The following is a 15,042-nucleotide window of genomic DNA, read 5'->3' on the forward strand; positions in this document are numbered from 1 at the left end:
CATAGTTAGGGTTTCTGCATAAGTCTCTGCACCATACACCGTGTAAGTCGCTCAGAGCCCTTTGGGGGTGAGCGGGGTACAAACTGAAAGTATAAATAAATAAATAAACTTCCAATATGAGAATTGTACAGTACAGCTGAGACCCTAGATTGCTGCTGATAGTCACATACTGGGCAAGAATGAATATGGAATACATCTAGCAATCATCCGATTTTTTATTTCACAGTGACGCTTTAAATAGAATCCTTGCAGTTTTGCACGCACCCCTGGTTTGTTCATATAAGCAGGCCTTTACATTTCACAGCAGACATCACACCCCCTCTTTTACATACTTAGAGCTCCAAAACACTCTTATGTCTTCACTGACTATCAACGATTTCCCTGTGGTTTCTGGAGCCAGCAGAGTGAACACCAAGGGCAGAAATAAACACATGGAAAACAGACATGCTGTGAAAATAAAAGGGCCTTCAAGAGCTCAGACAATGGGGTTCCTCAGATTACAACATTAATCTGCGGCTAAACAAGGAGCCACAACCAGACTACTGTAGAGTGGGATCCTCAGGACTGTCAGAGTTCCTACAAATCTACATTAACTAGTGGCAAAGGGTGGGATTCGGTATTTTATATGCAGTCAGCACAACGCTGTACTGCTGTTTTGGAACAGTAACTGGAATTAAGGACCATCTGGGAACCATACAAGATCACTGCAGTGGCCTGGCTCTTCTATGTCAATTGCGAACCTGACTGAAAGTATGAGAGTGTGGTGGACGGCTTCAACACAGCGAGGAACAACAAATCACAGCAGTGTGGGCAGAATGTACTGGGCTGATTATTTCCACAGTGGGGGGAACAAAGCTCCTGGGAAACTGTCACCTCTGAAACAGACATACTAGTGTACAGAGTAGTTTCTCAAAACAATTAATACATTAGTGTCTAGGGACCTTGTGAGATTTGCAGGGTATATGCATAATGGTACGATTCATAAGAACATAAGAAGAGCCCAGCTGGATCAGAACAGTGGCCCATCTACTCCGGCATGTTGTTTCATACATCGATCAAACAGTTACCCTGGAGGGCCAAGGCTAAGGTTGCCTCCTGACAAGTGTTACCAGCATTCTCTCCCTCTTTCTAAAAATCAGGTGTGCCAGGACCTTGACATGAGCAGAATGGATGATTTAAGCCTTCTCCCCAAAGTGCAGTTTTCCTAAAATGATGACTCTTAAGTCTCTTTCTAAAACTCACCTTGACATGAGCAGAGTGGATGATTTAAGCCTTCTCCCCAAAATGCAGTTTTCCTAAAATGATGACTCTTAAGATCACAAAGAGAGGCCCTCCTGTAAAAGGTAAAGGTAAAGGTTCCCTTGCTCGAAAGCCAGTCGAATCCGACTCTAGGGTTGCGGTGCTCATCTCCGTTTCCAAGCCGAAGAGCCAGCACTGTCCGAAGACGTTTCCGTGGTCATGTGGCCGGCATGACTAAACACCAAGGCGAACGGAACGCTGTTACGTTCCCACCGAAGTGGTACCTATTTATCTACTTGCAATTTCTTGCTTTCGAACTGCTAGGTTGGCAGGAGTTGGAACTAGAGATGGGAGCTCCGTCATGCGGCACCCGGGTCTCGAACTGCTGAACTACTGACCTTCCACAGCCTGCAGTTCAGTGTCCTGACTGTCCCACAAATCAAAGAAGTTCATCTGGTGGCACTCAAGAGAGGGCCTTTTCAGTAGCAGGCCTATGATTATGGAACCATTTCCCAGGGCCCTCTCACTTTCGACCTTTAGGAGGTAGTTGAGGACAATTTTATTTAGGACCACATTTGATTAATCTAGTTTTTCTATCTATTGGCTGCCTTTTGTGATTTTTCAATTGTAATTTAATGGTTTCTTGTTTTGTTTACATTGTAAGCACCTTGAGTTCCCTAAGGTGGAAAGGCAGCTAATAAATATTTTAAATAAACAATAAATAAAAAAATAAACGGCAGCTTTCCAGGGCAATTTCAGGTTGGGAAGATACCACTGTCTTAATTTGAATTAGGCCTCTAGGCAACCGATTTTGAGAGAGAGAAACATGCTGGAAACACCGTTCCAGGAATTCCCAGTTTCTCCTACAGTTAAAACCCTCAAGAAGGGGAGGAAATCATAACCTTCAATAATTTCCTCAGGGGTGAAAGGAGAAGAATTCCTACCTCCCCTCCAAAAGAAACTGGGGGCTGTTTCCAAATCCAGTTTCACCACTCCCCGCCACACATTTGCTTCAGATATTTGCCCTCCCTTCGCTTGTCAACTGACTGATGCAAAGGCTTCCACAGTTCAAAGATAATCATATACTTTCAACCCACTGGAAGGGCAGGGAGGACTCAGTCTTCTTTTACACCTTTGAAGCAAATACTGGGGATGGGATAGGACGACGTTCTTTAAACAAGCTGAGGGAAGTAAGCTATGCCACCCACAGCCAAAGTTGGGTTTTGGAGATGAAGAATGTTACGATACTGGTCTGCAATATTTTCCTGTAAGTTGAAATCTGTAACTTCGGTAGTCTCTTTTCTGCTTGAACACCCCCCCCCCCTTCCCCAGCAGTGGGCTCTCAAGCGAACCTTAGGAACCCATATTACGAAAGAAACATATTTAGGGAGATATGAATGGGAAATGCGTAGATGCAAACAGTCAAGAGCATAATTTACCTCTAATATGTGCTCTGCTTGCTGTTCTCGGTCAAGTCGTCTTGATGTCGTCGTAATTAGACCTGTGAAGATAAACAAGTAAATTCATCTGGTCTTGAGGGAGAAATAATAGGTCAAGTGGCTCAGTGTGAATGAATAATCAGGATCGAACTAACTGGTGGTGATAATGCTACAACTTATCCATAATTGTGTTACATTTTAAAATGCATTTTCAACCCCGCAAGTTATAACAATATGTTCAATTCAGATATTGACTGTTGTTGCCAAAAGAAATCTTATGGACATGTGTATGTTCATGAGAAGAGACAGCTATCAATTTATACTTTCAGCAAAATAATACTGATTCTGTGAGGCTGTAGGCTAAATTGACACAGATTTTTTCCTTGAGTTGGAATAACCCTGTTGTTCCCAGCAATGCTAAATAGGAATGAAATTATGATAATGGGTATACAGACTGCAGCAATTCAGTTGCACACATGAACCTTCAAGGAGTTCTTGCTACAAGTGATTTGTAATTCAAAACCTGCATTGGACAGAATGTTCTTTTACATTATAAATGCAACTGTTCTACATTCAAGTTATGTTAAGACCTATCAGGAACAACAAAAGTATCACAAAACTGTGTGTATTAAAAAACAACATGCCAAGACTTTAATTTCTTTAGAACTATTCATCCATCTGGGTATTTAGTACAAAACAAAACACAAAACTGTGTGTATTAAAAAACAACATGCCAAGACTTTAATTTCTTTAGAACTATTCATCCCTCTGGGTATTTAGTACAAAACAAAACAACAAACCAAACCCCCCCACAAAACAAAGCGCAACAACAGAACAATGGCAGGAGAGAAAATATAAGTTGTTTGAAGGGTTGTTGGGAAACACCAAGATCTGTAGTTTTAGTCTTAAAATTGAAAACAAGATGAGTTACAGAATAAACTGGATTCTTTTAGAGAGTGCTGGGTATAAAACAGTTGCATCAGGTTGATGCATCAGGAAGAGGAAAACAGTTGCATCGGGAAGAGGAAAAAAGTCACTCTGACTTTCAGAATATAAAAGGCAGCACCTATTACAACTCTTCTCCATCTAGTTTAATTTTCTTAGACTGTAGGAAAGGCAGTGAGGGAAACAGTGAATCCTGTATGTGATAAGGACATCATGCAACCACAACAACGACTAATGTTCCCACTAAATAGTATCATCCTGTTTCGTGTTTCTTTGTATACCATTTAACTTTCCACCAAACACTGACTTACTAAGGTGATGTGCCTGTCTACCAGACAGCTACTGGCAAGCCTCCATGATGAGATGGAGAAAGGATAAAGGCAGAGCAGCTATGGTTTCCATTCCCTTCTGAAACATGTAGCCAGTTCACTTGCTTCTTAGGATACAGAGGCAAACAGCTTGATGGTACTCACTGGCAGGCAGACAGGGCTGCAGAAACTGGAAAAGTATACATATAGAAGGCAGGCTTACCAAATTCCGGCGGGGGAATTGCGTCCCCGTTCCCCGCCGGAATTTGGTAAGCCTAATAGAAGGCCAGGCTGCCCTCCCCACTATAAGTGACTGTGGACTTGTTCTAAAGATTGGGGGTGGGGAGTAATGAGGCTAACACCAACTGCAGAATACTAAAAACGAACACATACATATTCGTGATATGTGAGAAAGAACAGGGATGAAAAAAGATCATAGCATCTTTATGTACGATAGAACTGAGACCTGTCTTTTTTCTCTTTACAACTAGCATTACTACAGTAGTAGCCAAATATATGATTTTACCTATTCACAGGTAAAGCAATAACACTCTAATTTAAAATAAAACTGGAGCATGTAGGTGAGAGACACTAACCTCTCAAGCTCAAGTATGCTCCACTGTTGAATCATATTTTTCTCATAGCCCAATACCAATGGAAGATAGATGAACTGGGAGGAAAACTCTGAAGTGAACTGTAACATAAGGAGAAGAGGGCAGTTCCTACCAATCCCTTGTATAAAAGGTTTAAAAAATTAAATGGACCCTTTAACCATAAGGATCGCAGGGGAGGAGGTTTCACTCATTTGCCCGTTCGCATCTCCCTGAACATATCACTATTTTAAAGTGCCTACAGTTTGGATGTATTCTCTCACCAGCTGACAACTGGACAAGAATCTGTGATGACTCTCCCTATGGGAGAGTTACACCCACAAACGTTTCCCACTGAGACAAATGTAAACATCTATCAGATTCATTTCATAATCCGGACAGTTTTATTTTTTAAAGTTAAATAACCCAGCCCAGGTTTTCAAAGCCACAAAAGCACCAAATCGGCCTTTTCTTGCAACTATTTATGCCACTTGGTGGCGGGAAGTGCTGTCAAGGAACAGGTGACTTGCAGCGACCCTGCAGGGCTTCAAGGCAAAGGATCTCCAGAAGTGGTTTGCCATTGCCTGCCTCTGCGTAACAACCCTTACTCTGTTGTAAATACGAACCAACATTAATTGATTTTGGAGAATCAACTCTGCAAAACCTCACAAAAGAAATGAAAAGTGGTGAAGAAGAAAAAATGGAAGGACCTAGGCAGCTCTCTTTGCTTATTAAGTGATCTGAAATTATCAGTAGAAAGCTTTGGGGCATCTCATCCACAGCCTACCACAGATCATTTCCCACATAAATCTTACTGGAAAAGACCTCTGCCTGAGACCCCGGAGAGCCGCTGCCAGTCTGAGCAGACAATACTGATTTTGATGGACCAAGAGTCTGATTCAATATAAGGCAGTTTCACGTGCGTCCATGTGACTATGGGTCTTTGGGACAGCCAGTTCTTTCTTTTCTTTGTAACTTAGCAGTTCTCAAAATGGGAGTTTCAACCCAAAAGTGGGTCATGATTCTCTCACTAGTAGGTCTCAAGGCCACCAGGAATGGGGAGATGGAACAGCTAGAAGGATAGGCTATGGGTGCTTCAGTGGCAAATTCAGGCTTGCATCTGAGTACCAGACAACATGGCCATAAAATACCAACTGATATTAGACATGACAAATAGAATGTGAACCGGTTTGGGGGTGACGGATTCCTGAGTTTTGCATTGGGAAAGAAGAAAGTAGTACATAGTTAATTTGCAACCAGGTCCCAAAAGGTGTTTAAAAGCAGGTCTGACTTCCAAACATTTAAGGACCATTACTGCAACTGCTAGTCACCAGATCCACCATCACCTTCCCTGACTTAGTCCTCATCAGCACCTTCTTGAGACTGGATTCTCCCATCATGCTGGTGATGCAGGAGCTACCATTGTTCTCTTACCTCTCATGTTCCAAGGGAGTATAAGAAGCCCAGCATCCTGTGGGAAGCCTATGTCTCTTCCCCAGTCAGTATCATGCCAGTTTCCAGATAACTGGCAGAGGAAAGCCCTGGAAACAGCTGCACTTCAGTAACTCCCAGACAGCTGATTTAGTGGGAATGTGAAATATTTCTAGCCTGTTTAATGGAAGGCATCCAGATTTTGTTCTGACCAGCAAAAGCAGACCATTTCCTCTCCTTTTTGAACCAGCACTCATCTCCTAAAGAAAGGATATTTCCCCCATTTTTCTTGCCACTGAAATTAAGGGCTAGCAACCCTTCAAATGTGGCAAAATAAGCTCTGGGAGCACTTTATTCTAAGCAAAATCTAAGCGTCAACCCACAGAATATAATATACATAACTACCAAAGCACTTTTCAAGGTTTTTTTGTTCCCAATAGTAGAGTATTTAACAGAAAAAGTGATAATTCTCATAAATCCATATTATCGAGATTTAATATACTTTTGAGAGTTAATTACAGGTATAGAGTTCAAGGTATCCTACTACTCACTGTTTTTGGTATAATTCTTTATTTATTTAGTTTGATTTGTACCCTGCACTCCCTGCCAGAGCAGGCTTAGGGCAGCTTACATAAAATTGATAAGTATGCGTAATAATAGTTATTTTAAAATGTAGTATTAGTGTTATAAGAACTTGATCAAATGCAGTTTGTTCAGCAATGTTTAATAGATGCTGTACTTTACTACTTTCAAATTTTGTTATTGATATACGGTTGTCAAAGATGTTATTCTTGTTTTATTTTTAATATATTGAAAAAAAATATATTAAAAAAAATTAAATTAAGGGCTAAACAGGGATATGAGAGACATGTGACCAGGACCTCCTGCAGTTTTTAAAAAGCTAATTAGCAGTCTCACTTGGGCTGCCCACATGACTAGGAAAAGGTTACTGAGAAAAGGGATTTCCCATGAGTTTTTGACGACCTCAATTGCTCTCTCGAACGGTATAACTAACTCTAGTTAGTTTTTCCTATCGTTTTTCCTTCTTAGGGCAAACTACAGCTTAAGGTAAAGGTAAAGGCTTCCCTGGAGCTGTGGTGGCTCAAGTGGTTAAGACGCTGAACTGCAGGCTGTGGAAGGTCAGTAGTTCAGCAGTTCGAGACCCGAGTGCCGCATGATGGAGTGAGCTCCCATCTCTAGTTCCAGCTCCTGCCAACCTAGCAGTTTGAAAGCAAGAAATTGCAAGTAGATAAATAGGTACCAGCGTTCCGTGCGCCTTGGTGTTTAGTCATGCCAGCCACATGACCATGGAAACGTCTTCGGACAGTGCTGGCTCTTTGGCTTTGAAACGGAGATGAGCACCGCAACCCTAGAGTTGGACTCGACTGGCTTTCGAGCAAGGGAACCTTTACCTTTACAAAGGCTTCCCTTGCTCAAAAGCCAGTCGAATTAGACTCTAAGGGGCAGTGCTCATCTCCATTTCCAAGCCAAAGAGCCAGCACTGTCCGAAGAGTTTTCCGTGGTCATGTGGCTGGCATGACTAACCACCGAAGCGCATGAAATGCTGTTACCTTCCCACCAAAGCATACCTATTTATCTACTTGCAGAGACAGGAACTCACTCTATCACTTGGCACTAGGGCCTCGAACTGCTGAGCTACCAACCTTCCGGTCTACAGCTCAGCGTCTTAACCTCTGAGCCACCATGGGCCCAGCTTAAGGGAAGGCCATTTAAACCATGGAAGAGAACTGGTCTCTGGAGAGGTGGCATATAAATTTTCTAAATAAATATGGGTGAGAAGTATTAAGTGCTCTCTCCTCTCCAACTTTCAAAGCAGCTTTGGATTTTTTGCCACATTTCTAGTTTATCTCTAAGAGTGAATTCACAAGCATAAACAAAAGCAATGTAAACTTATTAGTTTCCATGCAAGGAGCAGCCCTTGTCATTTGAACATCACAGACCAATGTCCCATATACTCTGAAACTGAATGGTCACCAGGTTTCATGCTCAGTGCAATTACTACATGGTTATAAAAAATAATTCTGCACACATGATGTGCCACTCTTATCTGTATTTTACATTTTAAAAAAAGGTAATGGAATCTTCCCCTGCACTAAAAATTAGCACAAGTTCCCATTGTCCAGGTAGATTAAGTCAATTTGGTTTTCTGTTTTACCATGATCTAAGTTGGGAACTTAATCAAAACTCAATGTGTGCCTGTAATAATCAGTAAAAATAAAATCTAAGGGGGAAAGGTAGCCTCTTCCCATTTTCAAGTTGCTTCCTTCAATCAGCCAAGAATCATTGTACTTTTGCTTGGATTGTCTCTCAGCCAGGAAACACTCCTTTGCACTTCTCCCTCTTCAAACATCAAGTAATGCAATACGGTGCTTAAATCCCAAGCCTAACAAACCAGTTCAACAACTTTCCCCAAACAATCTGCCAGTATAGTTGAAATGGTCTTCATTTTATCATAGAGCCTTAAAAACTGTTTGTTCTAGCTGCCTTGTACGTGGATATACAAAGAAACAAAGAAAGAAATCCACTGCTTAGTATTCTACGAGATTATTTTTTCTCAAAAGAATTCCAGGTTTTGGTTATGAAAAAATTTCAAATATTTCTGAGCCAAGTGAGTTACACGGGCTTGCGTAATGGCCAGCTATCTGAACACTTTGCCCTTAGGCTTTCCTGATTTCTTCCTGTAATTCTTACACTGCTCAGCTAAACAAAAATCTTAACAATGGCCTTGGTTGTTCAGGCAACCAGAATGATGGCCCAGAAAGTCTTATCAGCCATACATGACTTGTTACACTGTTTATAAGGAGGTGGGGGGGCAAAGACTATTTCAGCTTCGTTTCTACTTCATGTTTTATCTATTATTTTTTGTAAGTAATAGTTTACATTAGGAACAAGATAATTCTAAACCTAAGTAATAAAATAGTTGAAACACAAAGGGAGCAATCATAAAACAGGTCTCCTTGGATCTTAAATCCTAGGTCTACTCCCAGGCATGTGTTCTTAGGACTGCAACCAAAGTTGAGAATGCGTCATAATTTGTATGTGTTTATTAAGCTACTAGCAGCAAAGCCCATTGCAAAAGGAATGCAATGAGCTCTAGAAAGAGGTTTCTCTGTGGCCGCACACAGGGCCTCCCCCCCACCTCCCACCTCCCCAGACCCTGCGGTGGAGGTGTGACTGAACAGGCCGCCACTGCCTCCCCACCCGGCCGCCTGCACGGGCCACTACCCCGGCGGCTCAGGCAGCATCATCGAGTGGCGGAGGTGCCGGAGCTCGGCGAAGCAGCGCTCAGGCCCGTGCACCTACTGCATATCAGCCTCGCCCTCCTCCATGGCCGGCTTTTTTTCCATGGTGCCGCCCCCCGTGCATATTCCAACAGTAGATTTGGAATAACATCCATTTGATCTCAAAACCAGAACAAATCTTTATCTGGCAAGATGTTTTGGAAAGCTCTTCATTTTAAACATAGGTGGTACCACTAGTTTTAATTGGGGCTCCAGTAAGTTCTCTTATAGCATTGTTCATAATTGTTCAAGCTACACACCAGTTATCTGAAATTCAAAACACAATTACTCAGATACAGGAGAAGTAAATACTCTTGGAATTGGAAGTACCTGTCACTTTAGCACCAGTCACTTTGCTCTCTTATGAAGATATAAACAGAAATACTTCGGATAAGCCATAATGTGCATATATAGGCAATCAAAATAAATACTTTCCTAGCATTTCAAAGCCATTAAAGTACACAGCTGAGTCATTGTTTGAGTACTGTTTGTGTGCATGTTGCCAAGGAAAACCTGTAGGACTTCATGTACTGGATCAAAGGTTGCTACTTTATCTCATAGCTGACATTACACAGAAACATTCACTGCGTTATCAGCAGTTAGGAAACATAAGAACAAGTTTCAGCAAAAACTGCAAATGCAAGCATGAGGCTGTGCATGCGCTTGGGACTGCTTTGTCTTTAAGTAGACGCGAAGATCAGGAACCTACTGACTGTTGCAAAATCAGTCTTCTAAGTGACAAGGAATTAAGATGGGTCCTTCAGATAAAAAAGACTAGCAATTTACAAGACTGACAATTAAAGCATAGCAGCTAAAAAGGAAATCTAGAAATACAAAGGCATTAAGACGATTAAGCCTCTGATATCTTTCCCATTACAGTGCCAAAATGGTGCATAGTAATTGTATCATGATGGTTTGCGTGAATTATCATACGCCACTTGCAAAATAGCACAAGAGTGAGATCAAAGACAAATCTAATATTAAATAAGGCTTCCAATTCACTCAGAGCTATGAACCCCGTTATACCCCTAGAGATGCAGAGTGAAAATTTTTCCATTTCTAAAGATTCACTGTTTTAACAAGATCAACAAGAATTAAAAGATGCTATTGCCAAGATAATATTGGTCAAAGTCATTTCAAAGTTGTAATTACTTTTTTCCTGGTGATCATCTCCAGGAATTGTGTAAGAAAGTACATGTATGTTTTATTGATTTGTATCCTGGAATCAGGGGAATTAAACCACACACATATAATAATTTTGTTGTTCAGTTGCACAGTTGAGTACGATTCTTCGTGACCTATGGACCACATCACGCCAGGCCCTCCTGAACTCTGCCGTCCCCCGGAGTGTGCTCAACTTCATGTCCGTTGCATTGATAACACTGTCTAACCATCTCATCCTTTGCCATCCCCTTCTTCTTTTACCTTCAATCTTTCCCAGCATCAGGGTCTTCTCTAGTGAGTGCTCCCTTCTCATTTGATGGCCAAAGTACATACAATAATAACTCGCATTATTTATAAGATTTCTATGCTGCCTGTCCATAGACCCTGCTCAAAGGAGCTTACCAAGTAAAACATAATACAAACATAAAAAGCCATAAAAGCTGCAACAACTAATAGTCTATTAAAAAACAAACTAGAGCATAAAAACAGTCTAAAACAAATGGCACCCTGAAATGAGTTTCATCCAGGGCTATTTTTGGGCAGGAACGCACAGGAACGGAGTTCCGGCTGGCTCCAGAGTTGGACACGCCCACTACAGCCAAAACCTCTGCATGCACAGCTACAGAGGGAAGGCATGGAGAGCGACACCCACCTGGCCACTCCGAGGCCTCTCTGTGCCTTCCCCAGCCTGTCCAAGGGCCGGCTTGCCCTGGCTCCCCCCAGCCATGGGGCGTCCAGGCAAGCCAAGGGGCGTCCAGGCAAGCCAAGGGAAGGCATGGGGGTGTGACCTAATATGCAAATGGACTACAGTGTTCAGGTTGTGGCCTATTATGCTAATGAGTTCCTGCTGGGCTTTTTCTACAAAAAAAAAGCCCTGGTTTCATCAAACACTTCTCAGGCTAGAAGTAGTCAGTGAAAACAAGTTTAAAAGATCAACTCCTTAATTACAAGTCTGGGTAAAGAGAAATGTTTTATCCTTGCACCTAAAAGACAGCAGGGCAGGTGCCAGGTGAGCCTCAATGGGAGAGGCATTCCACAGTGAAGTGGCACCAATGGGGGGAGGGGAGTTTCTGGCTGCCCTCCACCTTGCTTCTGAAAGTAGGGGCACAAAGAGAAGGGCTCACAAGAAAAGTCTTAACTGGCAGGCTGGACAGTATGGGAGGAGGTGAACCTGGACTCTAAGCTGCTTAGGGCCTTAAAGGTATGAACCAACACTCTGAATTGTGCTGGGAAATGGGTGGGCATCGAGTGCCGATCTTTCAGCAGAGAGGCACTAAGATCTCTGTATCCCACCCCTGACAGCAGCTTGGCTAATGCATTTTGGACTAGCTGAAGTTTCTCAACAATTTTCAAAGAAAGCCTCATCTGGAACACATTAATTTTTTTTTTTAATGTACAAATTCACATGGCTTGACTTTGCAGGTCAGATTTTTAAAAAGCTACAATTTTTATTTGTCTCCTCTATCATGGCGGAAGGGATGTCATCAACAATCTGATAGGGAACTAACAAGAAATACAAGTGATGAGTTGCCCTGTCACCATGGATGCGAGTTTAATTCTGCTGAAAATGGTACGTGGATAAACAAGTCCATGGCCTGTTGTGCACAGGTCTTTAGGTGCAGCCAAATTAGCGCGTCAACAGTTTTCAGTGTTGTTGATTTTTTAATTAATTTTAAGCAATATAGGGAAATGCATGTCATTCTTCTTAATTTTTACAGGTATTATTCCAATAAAAATAATTTCCACCTAAGTATTTCAGTTTAAATAGTTGTAGTCATAGGGACAGAATACAAAATTAAAAAGAGGTACTTAAAAAATCTGCTTACTAGATGAAAGTCAAAATAAACATCATATTAGGCTCTATTTAGGCTCAAGTGGTTAAGACGCTGAACTGCAGGCTGTGGAAGGTCAGTAGTTCAGCAGTTCGAGACCCGAGTTGCCGCATGACGGAGTGAGCTCCCGTCTCTAGTTCCAGCTCCTGCCAACCTAGCAGTTCGAAAGCAAGAAAATGCAAGTAGATAAATAGGTACCACTTCGGTTGGAAGGTAACAGCGTTCCGTGCACCTTGGTGTTTAGTCATGCCAGCCACATGATCACGGAAACGTCTTCGGACAGCGCTGGCTCTTCGGCTTTGAAACACCGCAACCCTAGAGTCGGACTCGACTGGCTTTCGAGCAAGGGAACCTTTACCTTTACCTAGAGCACCCAAAGTTTAAGATCACATACCAGCAACTCAAACCCTGGAATCAAACTTACTGGATCTTGTACTACCTGCTCACTCCCTAACTTGCCCACTCCTCCTACTTCTGCCTTTACTTCCAGGCAGAAAAGTTAACAACTCTCTACAACCAGGTTCCTGAGACTAGAGAATGTTGAGCTGCTTATGTCTCTGGCAGCTGAGTGTAAGGTGCGGTGTTACCGTTTCTGTAACAAGAGGAAGCAGGAATAAGACTAACAGGCTTGAACCAGAGTATACAATGTGCCAGTATGTCTGTCTGACAGTTCAGCTTTGAGGTCGGTCTACCATCTTACTTGAAGAACACACACTGTGAGGCATTTATCGTCCACCCAGCGGTTCTAAAGCTTCGGCGAGTAGATAAAATGGGTACCATTCCTTAGAGAGGGTGGGCACTAAACCCCCCCGGTGGGGGGAGGTGTTAGCTGGCAAAATGGAATGTCCAGCTCGTAAGCTCGGAAGCCTGGAAAGCATCATCAAGACAAGCTGAGTGAATGCTGTCTGGAACACGTCTAAGCCTACAGCTGAACAAAATCCCCGTCGGCTGCAAACGCGTGCAACTTGAAAGATTTATATGTTGTCCTCCTTTACCCCTACGAATCATTGTTAGTCCCGTGTGAATATGTGTAACTGTAAATCGCTCAGCAGCTCTGCAGGATTGAGTGATTAAAAAATTGAACATTTTTTTTATTATTATTATTATTATTTATAGCTGTCTCCATCTTGCACTAATTTGAACTATAAAATATATCGCCTTGCATACATGATTCCTTATGAAGCAAACTTCTTCATTTTTAAAATGTTTTAAAATGCATCAGTATTGTATCTCAAAGCCAGTTACCACATTGGATTTGCCACACAGGCACTATCTGGAACAGGCTCCATGAGTAAGAAGAAAAAGAGTTGGTTTTTACACCCCACTTTTTTTTTCTATCCTAGGGAGTCTCAACGTGGCTTACAATCTTCTTCCCTTCCTCTCCCCACATCAGGTACCTTATGTGGTAGGTAGAACTGAGAGAGCTCTGACAGAACTGTGACTGGCCCAAGGTCACTGAGCAGGCTTCATGTGAAGGAGTGGGGAATCAAACCTGGTTCTCCAGATTAGATTCCATCGTGCTTAACCACTTCGCCATGTTGGCTACCACTACACCACACAGCAGCAGCTCTATGTGGAACACAGGATCTTAGCAGGGACATGGAATCTCCACCACTGTAGTGCCTTCCTGGCATCATTAATTACTGTTGCCCCAACATCCAATAAGCGAACCATGAAGTCAACCAGCTCAGAACAGCGTGACTCTTCTTAGAACAACCCTGCAATTTATTTACTGTGAGGCCATTTCATCAAAAGTATTTCATAACTTGATGCTGAGATCTATTTTTCTCAGCTGAAAAGTAATCAAAATACTCCTTTTTCGTGCGCCTCAGCATTTAGTCATGCCGACCACATGACCATGGAGAAGTCTTCGGACAGCGCTGGCCCTTCGGCTTGGAAACGGAGATGAGCACCGCCCCCTAGAGTATGATTCGACTGGCATTCGAGCTAGGGAAACCTTTACCTTTACTTAATGAGTAGGTCCAACGACCAACAAATGAAATTAATGTCTACTGCCATCTTTACTTTTAATCAACTTCAGCTAAAGCAGCATCACTCACCTCACAGGGAGTTTGCTGAATACTCAAGATGGTATTTCAGGAACACCTGCAAATTTACTGGCAATATAAATCAAGATAAATGTGCCCACTGAGGCTTAGAGGGATTAAATATACAACTAATCCCAAACTTTTGAGCATGTAAATCCCATTATCTCCTGTAAGACCCATTAAATTCCTTAAGCCTATATTCTTTCTCCCTACAATATGTATAGCCTTATGTGCTTTCCAAAACATGTCAGAACCAAACAAGCAAAACCCATTCCGAATTCAATCCTAAAGATACTAAATGTTTTTTTTTTTTTAGTTTAAAAATACTGTTGAAATATCCATCTTTTAAGCTTCAAATACAATACACACATTTCTGCTCATAATCTTTTGTGGTCCCTTAAGGAGAATTCCAAGCTGACAGAATAGTTTTAACAGCTACCAAAAATAACGTTAATACTTTTTTGCTCCGTCAGTGACAATGCCAGCTGGAGTGCAAAGTTTGAATTATCTGAGAGAGCCCGTTTAGTGTAGTGGTTAGGAGTGCAGACTCTAATCTGGGAGGACCAGGTTTGATTCTCCACTCCTCCACATGAAACTGTTGGTGTGACCTTGCGTCAATCATAACTTTGTTCAGAGCTGTTCTCTCAAGGGCAGTTCTCGATGGAGTCCTCTCAGCCTCACCTACCTCACAGGGTGTCTGTTGTGGGGAGGGGAAGGGTAGTGAAGGGCAGGGTATAAATCCAA

At 42.2% G+C, this 15,042-nt stretch overlaps 1 protein-coding gene across 1 annotated transcript in view; it reads right to left on the reverse strand.

Moving 5' to 3' along the window:
• The window catches only part of FAT1 (FAT atypical cadherin 1), a 148,664-nt gene that overhangs the window by 72,703 nt on the left and 60,919 nt on the right, over nucleotides 1–15,042 (reverse strand). Inside the window, exon 5 of the mRNA XM_015419675.1 lies at nucleotides 2,679–2,740. Coding sequence (XP_015275161.1) covers nucleotides 2,679–2,740 — 62 coding nt within the window. The remainder of the gene's footprint in view (nucleotides 1–2,678; nucleotides 2,741–15,042) is intronic.

Source organism: Gekko japonicus, unplaced genomic scaffold, assembly GCF_001447785.1.
Source record: "Gekko japonicus isolate JY-2015 unplaced genomic scaffold, Gekko_japonicus_V1.1 scaffold1422, whole genome shotgun sequence".
In the NCBI taxonomy this organism is placed as follows: Eukaryota; Metazoa; Chordata; class Lepidosauria; order Squamata; family Gekkonidae; genus Gekko; species Gekko japonicus.